The sequence below is a fragment of the Chlamydotis macqueenii genome, chromosome 5, assembly GCF_036417535.1.
Source record: "Chlamydotis macqueenii isolate bChlMac1 chromosome 5, bChlMac1.mat, whole genome shotgun sequence".
Taxonomy (NCBI): Eukaryota; Metazoa; Chordata; class Aves; order Otidiformes; family Otididae; genus Chlamydotis; species Chlamydotis macqueenii.
In genome coordinates this window covers 49,774,203-49,789,466 of record NC_141560.1, presented here as the reverse complement: position 1 = coordinate 49,789,466, position 15,264 = coordinate 49,774,203, and the positions used below count along the sequence as shown (strand labels likewise).

Below are 15,264 nucleotides of genomic sequence, written 5' to 3'. Positions count from 1 at the left end.
ACCATGCTATGATTTGGTATTGGTGTAAGACGTGTCTTGAGAGGTTAGGCTAGCTGATGAAGAAAAACAGTTTTAAGAGAAGTGGTAGACCTGAAGAGGTAACTGGGTAATAAAGACTGACAAAAAGTTTCCAATGTGCAAAATACAAGATGTAGCACAAAAAGATGACCAAAAGCTTCATACAATAGCTCCTAAGCTATATCCACAAATTAGTTATTGGTGACTCACCATGAGCCCAGGGGTCTCTGCTGGATGATCTCTTCTCGCACCTCCCTGCTATGCAGCAATAGGAGATGCTCGTGATTCACATCTGTATAAACCAATATTCACCACAGGGTATGACCTGGGGAACATCTGTGCTGCTCCTCAGAAGAACAGACAGCCTGTTCTGACTGCTGCAGGCACATAACCCAGTCAAAAAATAAGCTGCATCCGCAAAGGAATGGCTACGTTTGTAGGAAAGTGCTCTGATTTTCTTTAACATTTTGGAGCCAGTTGTCTGTACCTACATCACAAGTGGGATGAAGAAAATCCAGCGGCCACAGGGAGGGAGACATCTTGTTCCTTAGGTACAGAATGCCAGAAGCTTGTTGCTTTGAAATGTTTTAGTTGGACAAAGTTAACTGTTCTTAAGCCTCATACTGGTCCCAGGAAACAACATGGAGTATCAAACAATGCTCTTCTCTCCACAAGTCCCCTAAATCAGCCTGCACAGAAAATAAGTATACAGCCCCTTCCAGACACCAGCTGTGTGCCAACCTGCTGTGGGGATACGACTCATGCCCCTTGGGTTCTAAAATGCTGCTTTCCAGGAAAAGTGTTTTAAAAATAATACCCAAGTTACTCCACTGAGCAACACTTGAGCACAACTCTGCGCACCAGCCAAAAAAAAGCTGTGCTGTTGTCCTTCACCCATCCGTCCTGGCAGCCTTGGCTGGCCGAGTACCATTTTGTGTATCCATGGCTGAGATGTTTCTCCTGGCTTTTGGCACCCTGCATCGTGGATCCTGCCTTGGTTCTGCCCTACTGTGACAACAGCTCTTAGCCCCAGTTGCGCGCTGATAACTATTTATGCAGCTTTGTTGCCATGTATTATGCTGCCACTGCAAGCCCATGGTGGGTGTTTCTCATTCCCCAGAATATGTGGCTCTTTGCAAGGCACTGACGATCCTCTGTGCAGTCTAAGTCACAGAGGGAGAGCTGCTTCAGCCTGGGGATGGACCACAGTTAGGACAAAGTATACGTATGTGCAACAGGCTATAGATCTATAGAACAACGGGGAACCAACACAATTTGCCATCAGGCTCAGCCTACAGGAGACCCATCTTTGCTCTTAACCAAAATGAGTAGAGCTTAAGGAGAAGCCTGTGCGTACACAGATCTTAGTCAGAGGCAGCTGATTTTCCCCTGAACTCAATGACCCATTAGTATTTGCTGAACCAAGGAGGAACGCAGCAGTGCTGGGCAATTCCTGGCCAGGAACCCACATGAGCTGACTGCAAAGCCACCATCCTCCTGGGCTTGCTTGCACATTCCCACCTTTGCTAAGATAGTGCAACATCAAGTCTTCTGAATGTGTACATGCTGAAAGAGGTAGAAAACAGGGAATTTTTAGGCAGAGGACCAGATGTGTGTGTAATAGGAAGAATTCAGCTGTTTGGTACCCAAATTCACCATTTACATCTTCCCTATCCTGGGTGGGTGCAGGAACCATCACAACAACCAGCCCTGGCCTGGGCTCTCACCTGGCCACAGAGCAAAGGCCCCAGCAGCCACTCTGGCCGCTGAGTCCTGCCTCCCTCCTGAGCAGCTTGCAGAGGCAAGAGAGGAGAAGACGGATGAGATGTAAAGGGGCCAGCCAGTCGGCGCTTGTCACTCCATCGGGTTGCTGAAATATTAGGGCTGGCTGGACAGCCCTAACTGGTACGCTCTGGTGAGGGTAGGTGAGTGCAAAGCTCTTCACCTCCAACTCTGCTGTCCTGCAGGAGCACACATGCTCCTGGGTGAGAACCAATTGCCTTTTGTCAAGGAAGGCACTGGCTCGTAAATGCCCTAAGTTGTTCCTGAATAAAATTTGGAGAAAAAGTGCTTGTTTATGGAGGGTGATGAAGAGTTATGGAACCAGCCAATCGACCTGCCTGAAATACTGTGTTGGTGCAACGTATTTGTGCAACTAATAAGAGGGTTTATGTTCATGTTGGAGGTGCCACGGGCCAGGCATCCAAGGCAGATGGCTCCTGAACAGGCTCCACATGCTGCAGAAAATTCAGGGTGACAGATAAACCCTCCCCACTGCAAGCAGAGACAAGATCATAGAGGCTCTAAAATGAACTATAGCTAATAAATCACCCAGAAGACGGTACATGATTTGCCTTTGGGAGAATGTGTGTGCTGATAATTCTCTGTCTCCACCATGCTCGTGCCGTGTAATGAGTTTCACCAGGCCTGGCTGTGTTTTATTGCCACTATTGGCACTCTGCGGCACAACTCAGGGCCTCCATTTCTCTGACAAGGGTAATGCAGTGAAACTCAGCTTGTGCTCAGCTTTCCAGCCAGACCTCTTCACAAATGGTCAAAAAATCACAGTTTTGTCTGACAGGAGAGCCTCCATCATTCAGCACAAGCAAGAAGTAACAGGGCTCAGCCCAAACGCTTCCCACCTGCAAAAGGACCATCCTCCCAGCTCAGCCACGCGTGGCAGGAGCAGTGGGTCCAAGGCAGCTCTTCCACCCCCCAGGTCTCTCCAACTCCTCCTGCAAAATAGGGCTGGTTTGCTGGCTTCTCTCATCCCTCCCTCTACCCCAACAGTCTGGGTGCTCCCTTTCTCCCCCCAGTTAAGCAAAGTAAGCTCCAGCTGCACTTCCCAGCTTTGCTCCACAACAGACAACAGGGTTGAAACCAGAAATATTCAACTTCTTTTTCTTTAGACCAAGCTATATCTATTTGCCAGAAAAATACAATTAAAAAGTTGGCACGGGCCCTCACAGTCCTCGGGTGGTAAGCTCAGTTATATTGCTGCACAAGTTCTTGGCATCAGAAAAGTCGCCCTTTGGTGAAGGCCCAGGGGAGCAGGCAGTGGGTGAGGATTAATCAAACTGGCATCTAACACAGGTCCCTCTGCAGGGCTGGGCTGCTCCACACACAGCCGCATGCAGAAATGAGAACCACAACAAAAATTTTCATTTCTAAGCCAAAATCCTGCGTGACTTGCAAGTCACATCAACATTCAACCTAATCTCTGCATTAACCATGGAGGGCTTGAAAACCTATCAGCACCGAGGTTAAAATCTTCCAGACAAGCGTCTTCCTCCCCCAGATGCAGAAAGAAGGGAGCAAATTTGGAGCAGCAGTTTCCCCGCAGCCGCCTGGCAGCAGGGCAGCGTTTGCCCGCACCAGCCTCTCCCAGGGCAAACCACAGCTCAAGTCCCTGCAGTGCGGCAGCACGCCTGGGCACAGCGGGGGCACGGCACGGCCACCCGGCCGGGCGGCAGCAGGCGAGCGTCAAGAAGGGGATGTTCTGTACCAAGCCAGCTGGGGAACACCCGAGCAAGGCTCATCGCATCGTGGGAGTGCCAGTGCCAGTGATGTGAGATTGCAGACACGGCTGTTGCAAGGGTCTCTCTTCTGATGTTTGCCCTCCGAGTGCGATTTCTCTGCCACAGACTGCTGTCTGTCCCCAGTTATAGACACCACTCAAGAGCAGACTGTGCTACTCAGTGCTTTACCTTAGCCATGCCATGATCTACCACCAAACCCCCTATCAACTGTTGTATGGGAGTAAATTTATGAGGGGGATTGTCTGGGATAGGTTTTAGGAGAAAACTCCACTGAACACGCAGTTTATGAAGGATATTTAAATAAATGGCTCGGGAAAGTAAGAGCAAGAAGCATCAGACAAGCTTTGTGGCCTTCTCCAGAGGACAATGAAATAGCTACAACCATGAATCCTTGTACAGCGGTCAGGGAGGGAGATGAGCAGTAACAGGAAAAGGGGGCGGCCAGCCTTCACTTCTGCAGTTAAGGCAGAAACCAAACTGCCACTCACACAGAAAGGGCAAAGCCCCTGTTAGCAAAGCCACCATACATATACTACAGCAGCCCTGTCTTGTCTTCAGGTGCTTAATGAAGAAATTAAAAAACACTGGGCTCTGAGCAGTCACACTAACCATGCTCGTGGGGCTGCTGACAGGGCCAGTTTGGCTCAGCAGCCAATGTGAGCTGGGAGCTCTTGGACATTGCATCTCTCTGCTGCTATACCTACAACTTAAAAAAAAAAAGAAAAGAATAAAATGCATCTGCAAACACCTGGGATGTGAAATAGTGCCTCTAAAATAGAGGCAGGTGGTTCTGGAGCCAAGGAAATAATCCCCACTGCATCAGACTGTGCCACATGTTGCATCAGGAGCTCATTCCTGCTTCTTGCCTTTTAAACCACGATATTGCCCAAAGCTATCTTGAGACACTGGACCATGGTGTTCCCTCCAGCAATTAGGGAAGCTACAGCATCCATAACTGTATCTCCTGTACTGAACAAAAGAAGAAATTGTGTTAGCTTGACTAACTGTGGTCAATAAGCTATGCAACAGTGTCTGTGGGAGCTTCCTGCATTACGCAGGACCTACTGCTATCAGGCCAGGCAAGGTGAGATACCACCGCAACACCAGACAATACCTTAAAAAGTCACTGAGGCATCTGCACTTGGCTTTCTGGGACTGCAGTGAAGGCTTCAAGATGGTGAAGCCTTTCTTTAGCAGATGTTAACTCATAAAAATCAAATTACAAAGACATTTCAACCAAAGTGAAGACTCAGCTTGGATCTATGTGTTTTCGCTAGGGCTTGCTTTGTTTTGGGGTAGTTTTGCTTTTTTCCATTACCAAGCATCACCTGTCCTGTCCGCTGGACTGGCACAGGACCACAAGCAGGGCTATTTAAAAAATTTTTTCTTAACCTGCAGCAATAATGATTGACTTCACATCTGTAGCAATCCTATAGCTGTCAGCAGTTTTGGAGATTGCCTTCTGAGTACGGTCGGCAATGTACCATTGCCAATGACCAACAATGTTAAACCAGTCAAGAATTCAAATGTCTCCGCAGGGCTGTAGGAGCTGTCACAGACTAATGCTTTCAGCGTAGTCCATCAGCTCTCAGAAATGAAAGCAAAAAAAAAAACAGCATTTGCCTGCCAGCATCTTATCTCAGAGTAAAGACTGCTCTTCCCTTCTGGGATTCCAGATCTTCGTTTTTGTGTAGCAGAAAGCAAGCCTCTACGAACATTTCCTTTGCTCTAACACTTAAAAAGAACCCCTTGCAGATGTTTAAAAACCTGAACCACAATGGGCCTGTCTTTTCATTTTGCTCATCAGAGCTGCAGTGCTGCCACCGCAAGGGTACGCGCCCTTCCTCAGCAAGCGAGGTCAGGTGGGGCTGCATCCCCTAGTGCTGCCCAGGACCTCAGCAGGATGCTGCGAAGCCACAAGGAACTTCAGGAGCCAGCCAGCCAGCACTCTGAAATGCGCAGTCAGTGGCTGTCCCAGGCAATTCCTCTCGTGATGGGAAGAGGCAGGTACTTGGCTTGTCACACTAAAATCCAGATAAAAAATTTCTACTGCTTATGGAAAAGTCTCCGCAACTCATCCTGGGGATGGTTTCCAGGCTACAAGCACATGTTCTCCACAGACTTGTCATATTTATATCACACTCTTCTGCGAAAGAGAATGCAGATTTCTGTTACCCAGGAGAAAGCAGTGTTAGGTTTTATGTTGCTCTAAGCATTACCTTGGAGCGGCTGGGTAAGCCAAATGTGCTGGCTATGGGGCATAGGGTCACAGCAGAAAACAGTACCCCCTTGCATGGCCCATTGCTGCAGATAAGTGCCACGCACTGACATTTGCCCCACAAATTGTGGGGCAAGACAGGAGCCTCTCTCCAGTCTCTCCGAGATGCGTGCAGACCCAAAATAAAATGCCCCAGGGAGAACTGTCTGGTTTTTCCTTGTCAGGACCAAGGGCAGGCTGAGTCTCTAGGTAATAGCAGTGAGGGATCTGAACAAAGAGTATTTTGTCTCCAGGGTTGAAATCCACCTTTTGCCTTCATTCTGCCATCTCCAGCCTTATTTGCACCCCACAACCCACCACAACATTTATATACTTGTTGGAGGACCCCAGCCAGCCTGTCGTTTGGCTGTGGCAGAGGGGATGCACCAAAGAACAGGTGCTCAGGGGAAACAGGCACTTGGCAAAGCTCTACCCTGCCATGTGCTGCTCTGCCAGTAGAGACTGGTATTTGGGAGGGAAGGGAGGCCCTTCCATCTATAAGCAACTTCCTTCAGCAGAGAAGATCTCACTTCACTTACGATCTATGGGGAATAATGCAGGTCTAAATGAAGAACGTTGCAGGCATTGGTGCTGTCACAGCTCCTTACAATAACAGCTGGAGAGCCACCAGTGTAGCAGAGAAGGCAGGTGACACATCCCACGTTGTACCAGTCCTGCTAGATATTCTCAAAGATGCGCCAAGGGTGAAACTGCTTCCGGCACCCAAAAGGCACTTTTGCAGCTCACCTTTCTGGCTCGCACACCAGATTTGTGCACACCTGGCAGGTGAGGTTTTTGCAAAAGCAATGGAAAGGCAGAACAGAGAGGAGGGGAAGGCGGCTGCCCATGGCTGGAAAAGCTGTCAGCTCTGTGCAAGAGACTTTCACTGTATGAATCCTCACAAGGGGCTGCAATAAGATCAGCAAAATCTGGCAAAAGCAAGCAGGGCTGTGCTGGGACACCCAGGAGGGACAGCCCAGCTTGTCTTGCACCTAATGGAAAGCTGAACAAAATGCTCTACCTGCCTATCGTGTCCAGCAGGCTGAAAGCTTGCGAAACACTGATGTTAAAGAAAATTAGCAGGGAAAACAACAATGTACCCCAATAAAGATGTGTATTTAGAGAAGTGCCACTCTGGTACCTTATAAAAAAGCAGCAGCCTTCCTCATGTTATCATGGGACCAATATGCTTTAAAAGACAGGAGGTAAGGTCGAAGTATGACAGTGGAGTCACAGATTTTATTTCCAGTATCCTTGTGCCACAATGTTGCGACCTGGGGAAATCGGTATCAGACACAAATTACATGAAGATAAATTGGACTTTCCCAGCCAATCTCAACAGATGTGGGGCGGGCAGCAAACACTAACCTGCACAAACATTAAGTCACACACTCTCAGAATTCACACTAATGTTTCACTTGCAAAACCCCTGCTGTAATCAGCTGCGTACACAAATGCGGACCACGCTCACAAATGAGCGTGCAGCTGCTTACCAGTGTTATGCCTTTCATATTGAGGGTGCATATCCACAGATGCATGGGACATGAGCCAAGTGGAAACTTCACAAACATCAATTAAGTGATAAACTTGTCATCATGCTTCTTTTATATCAGAGTTGCAGGGAAAAGCCATGCAGCTTGCTTAGTTTCTCTTGCAATGGAGCACAAGTCAGCACCGCTACCCAAGCACCCTGGCTGGCTCTGATTTATGCCGTAACAAAACCAAAAGACACAAGCAAACAGGGATACCACAGCCAAGCTCAACAGTCTCAGCCGGCACAGGCCCAGTTCTGCTGAAGCCATGGGAGACCAATGACTCACTTAAGGCTGAGGATCTGCTCGGTGTGTCTAGTATGTGATGAAAAACGCGCAGCTGGCTTAATGTCAAGCTTATCCTCAGTCTCAGGCAATGATTCAATCAGGAGCTACTTGCAACTAGCAGAAATGCACTCATTTTGATAAATAATAAAAAATTGAATGCCCGATGCCAAATGATGCCTTATCTATCTCCAAAGCTGGTGTCTGATGAGGGGCAAAAAAAATGAAACTTCACCATTCAAACTTGACAAACGTCCCAGTTCAGTAACATAGCTTGTCTCATCTCCCCTCAGTCTTGCAAAGTACACATTTTGCAGTCATCTACAAGAATTAGTTTTGGGGAGAAAGTATAGCCTGCTGGTAGAAACAAAGCATTTCCATAAGCTCACAGCAAAGTGAATCAAAACAGCCACCATCCTCATTAACAGGCAGATTTGTAACAGAAGAGTCAGCCTGCAACGCTAAATTGATGCAAGATTCACAAGTTGCACTTACAGGGTGCAGAGAAACTGCACCCTGTGCAATTCTGGGTCAGAGGCTGCAGTGTGGGCCCCCAGGCTTTTGACAGGTATCTAAAATCCTTCCCACTCCAGCAGGCTTTAAATCTTCTAGGAAAACTCTTACCCAGCTCTCCTACCACTTTCAGCTTGGTGGTGTATAATCTTCTCCTAGACACAGTTTTATGCTCCATGTTACCTGGATACTGGTTCATGTTCAGCATTACATGGAGGGATGCTCCAGACTGACGCACTTGTCATACAGAAACCTGCCATTAGCTTAAATACTATTTAGATTATGGCAGCATAAGAAATCCATACAGAAAGGGCACAAGCAAGCTGGAAGAAGCAATAACCATCACCTTCATTTTGAGCATGCTCCAGTAAGCAAAACCTATTGTATCTCTAATGTAATTACAAATCTATGGGTCATTGCGTGACAGGAAGGACAGTAGGAAAATTAAGTGCTAATATAATAGCCACTGAGGCCTCTGGGAGGGAAGGGAGTTACATAACTAATAATCTTTTTGCTGTTAAGAGTTTCCACATGCTAGCAGAAGACAAGTTCCAGATGCCATCTTTTTCTAAGAGTCTAATTTCACTGGAGTTATTATTTCCTTCGTATTATGCAGTTACCCACAGAGAAAGATAACTTGGGCTCTTCTATCACACTCCCTGTACTTTGGGTATAGACCCTTGCAGAGGAGGAAAAGAGAACGGAAGAAATGCTTCTCTGTCCCTTCAGAGGAATTATGTGTAAGTATAGGCTTCTGAACTCGACCCATAATCTTAATGCACAAAGTACACTTTGAACAACAGACGCGTGTGACTTGAGTTAATGAAGCCTTTAATCTGCAGCGCTGCCTGCAGCAGTGATCAGCACTAACTTCTTAATGCAACCACACTGGGACTGCAAAGAGCGTGAGAGAAGCCTGCACTTCGCAGCCTCCAATTTCAGTTACCCATATCTAAGCCCACCCTCTCATAGCAACAGCTACAGCAAAGAATGTCAATGTCATAGGAAGAATGCGCAAGTTCAGTCTGAAAAAATAAATTGTGGCATGTGGTAACACTATGCCTGGGCTCTAGCTGGCATAAATCAGCACAGTGTTTTGCTCAGAAGGACCAAAGCTTTTAGGTTCCTTCCAAAAGGTGTGACTGACAAATGTTACTAAGATCCTGCTAAGCTTACCTGAGGTGATGATTCCCTCCCTTGCTTCATTGAGTTCAGATGATTGGAAATCTCTTCTATAAATCATTTAAATTGGTTTGGTTTTTATACAAGTGCCATATTTCCATAATTGTCTCTGTGGTTTATAAATGTGCATGTTTACAAGCCTCTTGCCTAATAAAATCCCAATTTATGATGTATTTAAGTAAAGGAGAAAATTACAATGAAAGCAACATCATCAGGTATAAACAAAGAGAACAAGCAAAATTAACCTCTCTACTGTAAGAGTTACGTCTGACAGATGGTTGCTAACCCTTTATTCATTAATACAGAAGTACTATAGAAGCAAAGGCTGAAATAGTTTACTGTGATCTGGCTTTCTTATTTTCAACAGCAGTTTGAAGATTATAGAGCACACTTTCTAACAATAAACCTCTAAAACTATGCTTAGACCTACTACTGCTACAATTGCCCATAGCAGAGTCACTAAGCAACATGATTTACATCAGGCTTCTATATTCATCTGGATCAGCATTGTTTGGCCCCTTCTCAGAAACTCAAATTATACCCACACCTCCACTCCAACCCTATTCAGTATTTGTTACTCATTATTGCCTTTCCAGATCATACCATTCAGGTGTTTTGCCCAGTTTCTCTAAGTGACCTTCATACTCTCCCACTGTGACATCCTGCATCTACCCAGAGGGCTGTTCCCAGGGGGGCTGCTGGCTGCTTCCCACCTTGGGGGGAAGGGGCGAGAGCTTGACTTGCTTCCTGCAGCCAGGACAGCATATCCTTCCCCAACTCGGCTATCTCCATTTAAAGATGCAAATACATCAGAGGATGAAAAGGAAGGGATGGAGATTGTTAATATATGGCTTCTGGGCAAAAATCTGTCCCAAATGGAGTTTCCCCTCCCTCCCCTACATAGGGCTCTGCTAGGCCAAGTAAAAGTCAGGTATGGAGGGGATGCTGTAGGGATGAGAGCCCATAGTTCATCTTGCTCAAAAAGACACACCAGTACCATCTCTGACTGCCCCTGAAAAGAGACCTATTCTCAGGCAATTAATGCCTTTTTATTTCTCATGCCTTGTTTTCCTCGAGGTGGTGTGAAGCCCTATACTAAGTTTAGCCCTCACTTTAGGGGAAAAATAAGATCCCTTTGAGCAAGGAGCACTATGTAAATGCCAGAATGACTGCGTGTCTCCAGGCTCATCGCCTGCACACTTGCAGCTCCTGCAATCGCGGTGCCTGCTGGGCAGAGAGGTCCTTAGGGCAAGGGCTAGCTCCCACAAGCTCATGCTAAAAACCGCTTAACCAATAGCGGCGGAAAAAAAAAAAAAAACAAATCAAAAAACAACCAGGACAAAAATCACTAACGAGGCAGTCTCAGAAAGGACTTTTATTAAGACCCCTGATGACTGAACAAGAAGGGAATTAAACCTCATATATCCATGAAGCAAATGTGCCATTTATTAATACTGCTCTCCAACCACAGGCTCTCAGCCCACACGGCTTTATGCAGAAAACAGCTCTTAATCAGAGCAGTATCAAGAACAATAGTTTTTAAGCAGGGTGCTCCTGCTTGCCTAGCAGCGTAAGCAATGAAAGCTTCCCTCCAAGGTGACTTCCAACCAGAGTGAGCATTGCTCACCACCTGGAGCAGCACCGGCAGACAAATGCATCTTCTCTGCCACAGTCCAGCGCCATGCAAGCCTAGACTCTGGACTCCGGAGCTTTATCGCAGCTGAGGACCTGGCACAATATGTTAAAAGGTATTTTGGCCCCAAACTTGTTTATTTGCGGGTATGCTCCTCCCTCAGCACACTTGGATTGTGCAGCACCAGAGACAACAGCTTGGCTAGCTCTGCAGAATGCCACGATCTCTCCTTGCGCACGGAGCAGACGTGCCAAACCCCCGGGCCACGATGCACACCTGGCAGCCAGCGCAAACAAGCAGTCCTAGCCGCGATCTCTCCCTGGCTTCCTCTCCATGGTCCGTGCCTCCTGAAGTGGTTTCTTCCAGCTATCAGTTGTACAGCAGACCCAGTGCTCAGGGTTTCTGACTCTTGTTACAAGTGTCCTAAAGAAGGAAAGAGTGGGAGATGCAGGAGAGCAGGTTGTGTGTAAGTAGTTGGGGCCATCTGCCACAGTTATGTACGAAGGCCATAGCTTTGAAAAAGGGAAGCAAAATCGTGTCACACTCAGCTGTGCTCTTCTAGTGTCCTCCCCACTAAGGCTGATGCTGCAGTGTACTGGGAGAGGACATACACTGTAGACAAATTCATTCCTCTAGCTAATTTGATTCTGCCTGATGTGCTGCCCCCACAGAGAGCGTCCCCATCACATGTCATGGCAGCGATAGCCATGCTGGCTCCAAACACCTGGTGTGTCTATGCAGCAAAAGGCAGTGTGGTGCTGAGATAAGGCCTGGGCCCCAAGGGTAGCACCCAGCTGTGGCCAGACCAATTGCCCACTGCTGTTCCCTTTGGCAAGCCACCTGTCAGAGGGAGCCCGCCAGCTGCATAGCCACCTTGCTTCTCACCCGCTGCACAGCTTCAGCTGGCAGCTGCACAGGGGCAACACCATGCTCCTGGGCAGCACACACTGCTGCACAACACCGTTTCAGCCTGCCCTTCGCAGACTGCAGCGCAGCCGATGCCGGAGCAGCACAGCGTGCTCCTTTGGAGGAACAGCTATGTGAAGACCCATGGAAGGCGACGTGAACTGCTCCTTTACAGACTGAAGGCTTGCAGCTCTTTTTTTATGAGGTCTTTGGAGGATCAGATGCCTTCCTCTCCCACCTCTACAGCCATGGTAAACAGCTGCAGCTCTGGTCACAGCTCCTGGTCTCATAATCCCTTCCAGCTCTAGGCAGCTTCACACCTGCGTTAGTTGCCTTTGGTGAAGCAAAGAGTCAGTATGTCAGGGATGAAGCCAGAGCAGAAACATGCTTTGTTACACGTCAAAAGGGCAAGTGCAGAAAGCAGGGGGGGTTTTATCACTTTCCCTCCTGAGTTACCTTCCTAAAGCACAATTTCTGGTGTAGGTAAAGCCTTCCTGTCTGAACTGCGTACACCCTTCCCAACACACAATCATGCTTCAGTCATTTGCCTCCTCTCAAAGCTCTGCAAGACCACCCTGATTCACTAGCCATAAAAGCCGAGTACTGCCTCCTGTGGATTATGAAACAAATTCTGCCAGTTTTTGAGCCATTCTGGTATTGTCCCAGCATAAGATTTCACTTCCAAGGTACATGTACACCATTCACTGTAACCAAAAGCATTACTAAAGGATGGATTTAGCTTATGGCACAGAAGCACAAAGATATCAAACCTCTTTAGTTATTTTTGAAAAGCATTAGGGGAAAAAAAAAAAGAAAAAAAAAAAAAGAGTTTGGCAATACAATGCTATAATTTACAAGCTACTTCCCTCTGTCTCTAAAGATAAAAGTCACCCCTAGGCTGCTGATGAACTTACCAGGTACATGATAATAACTGGGGGAAAATTCATCTGAAATATCAGACAATACAAGCTGCTGTGCAGAACTGGCAAAGCAATTTAAAAGTTTTGAACCTTGGCTTTGTGAGCTAAGAACAGGGAAGGGATGGGATTTCTACCTGGGAGAAAGAACGCAATGGACCGGCCGTTAACCACAACATTTCAAAACAGGATGACAACAGATCCGCAGGGAACCAGGATACCAGCAATAGGTGTTCAGTGCTGCAGCGAAGCACCAGGCAACTTTCCCACCAACAGTCAGCTTCGCTTACAGCGCGCATCGGTCTGCTGGTGCGTTCGGACAAATCCCTCGCTTTCTAGAAAGAGGAGCATGCAGAGCAGCGTCCCTAACAGCGCAGCTTCTCTGCTCTTCTGGCTGAAAGCATTTTGTCTTCTTTAAGCACTGAAACAACCCCCGTCACTCGCAGGGCCAGGACCCGGCACTGCTAGCCCAGCCCGGCGGGAGCCACGGCTTTGCTCCATCAATCCAGCTGCGCTGCTCCACGCGTCACCCGCGGAGGGGAGAGCGGCGGGTCGCTGCCCGACTGCTGGTTACGGCAATTAAGCGTCGTGACTCCCCCGTGAGACAGGCAGGTGACACCTCAGCCCGCGCCGTCACCTGGCGAGCACAGCCACCTCCGGAGGGCGAGGTGAGGTGGCTGAGAGGGCAGGGGAGCCGGGGCGGGGGGGGGGGGCAGGGGGATGCGGGCACTGTGCAAGCCCGGGGCAGCCGGCGCAGGGGCGCTCCGAGCAGGTGGGCTCTACGTCAGCCGATGTGTCACCGTCTCTGCAAAACACAAGTGACGAGAGGAGGACGGGGAGCCACCCAGGGGGCCGCGCCGCTGGAGCAACAGCTGCGGGGGGCGGCACGGGCGCACGCCGAGGGCCGGGGGCGAGCATCAGGCAGGCGGGGGGAGGCGGCGGGCCCCGCTAATGGTCGCTGCCTCGCACCCCGGGGGCGCGCCGGGGAGCGGGTAGGGGGCACTGGCGATGGGGGAAGAGGGGAGGGGGCGGAACACACCGCCCGCGGAGGGGGCCCCTGCCGGGCGGGGCCGCGGGTCCCGCTCCCCCCGCCCGCTGCGCAGCCCGCACTCACCACGGTGACGGGGGACACCATGTCGGCGGCGGCGGGACGCGTCCTGCGCTCGCTGCTGCTGCCCGCTGCCCTGCCCGCCTGCCGGGGCGCTTTTTTAGACCGCGGTGACGTCACCACAAAGGGGGCCCCCGCGGCGAATGCGCTGCGGGGAGAGGGACGGGGGGGCGGCCCCAGCCCCGCCCCCGGGGCGGGCAGGCGCACCCCCCGCCCGCTGCCGGGCGGTTGCCCCGTTCGCTCGGCCCGCGCCGGCGGCGGAGGCGTCAGTGGCGCCGCCCCCCTCCTGGCGAGGCGGCGGCCCGGCAGCGGCCGGGTCCTGCGCCGCGATCGCTCTCCGGGAGCGGCCGCGGCGGGGTGCGCCGGTCCCCGCCCGTTGCCGGCGCAGGGCGCGTGGCCCTCTCCGCTGCCGCGCTAGCGGGGCCTCGCTTCTCCCGCCGCTCGCTGTCGGCTGAGAAAAGCGTCGGCCCGCTCAGCAAAACGGCTCCCCTGCCGCCCGCCCGCCCGCCGGGAAACGCCCGGCAGCGGCAGCGCCTCGGCTGCTCGAGGCCATCCCCGGGCAGGGCGGGCCCGCGGCCTTTGCCCCAGCGCTGCTGCCGGTGCCGGCGGTACCGGGCACGGAGCGAGGGGCAGCACTCCCTGTATCCCTTGCTCCGCCTCGGGTCCCTCCCGTCTCAGCCTCCGCCTCCGGCATGCCCGGTCTCCTGCCTGTGCTCGCAGACCCGCAGCCTTTCTCCTCCCTTGCCTTCTGTGGCTGCTGCCTGCCCTCTCCTTCCACATCCCTATTCCTCGCACAGGCTCCGCCGGCCTTCCGCCCTTTCTGCTCCGCCTTGGCTCCTTGCCACCCCCCATTTTCCCCTTTCCAGGGGCTTCTCTCGTTTCACAGCTGCCCCCAGAACGCTTTCCATTGCCTCCATCTTAAGACCCGCAGGTGCTTGGCAGACCCTCTTCCTGTGGGGGCTCCCCGTGTTTTCCAGCCCTGTGCCAGCAGCTGGTGGTGGTCCCTGTTCCCCCCATGAGGAGCAGACACCTCCCAGCTCACTCCCCATCCCCATCTTCCTGTCAAGGTCATCCAGGGGCTGCAAAAAAATGTTAGTGTTGGTGCAAAGACAGAGCAAGGAACGTGTAATGTGGGATGCTAGAGAGCGGGATGCAGCAGCTCAGGCTTATTGAAGTGACCCTGGGACTACCTTCGATCTGTTTTTACTTGAGCATTAATATTTAAGGATGCAGGAAGCTGCTTTACATGTAATATGATCTTGCTCAAAAGTTTCACTTCATAACAAAACAAACAGGTACTTAAATAGTAGATGATTAAGTAATCAGCTATTTGCAGCCTGAGCAAAAGTCATGTTCAGTATTTATCACGTCAAG

At 50.3% G+C, this 15,264-nt stretch overlaps 1 protein-coding gene across 1 annotated transcript in view; it reads right to left on the bottom strand.

Moving 5' to 3' along the window:
* The window catches only part of TMEM86A (transmembrane protein 86A), a 29,902-nt gene extending 15,953 nt beyond the window's left edge, over window positions 1-13,949 (bottom strand). Inside the window, exon 1 of the mRNA XM_086749141.1 lies at window positions 13,897-13,949. Within this exon, the coding sequence (XP_086605267.1) occupies window positions 13,897-13,917 (21 nt within the window). The 5' untranslated portion in view covers window positions 13,918-13,949. The remainder of the gene's footprint in view (window positions 1-13,896) is intronic.
* Between the last annotated feature and the right edge of the window lie 1,315 nt (window positions 13,950-15,264).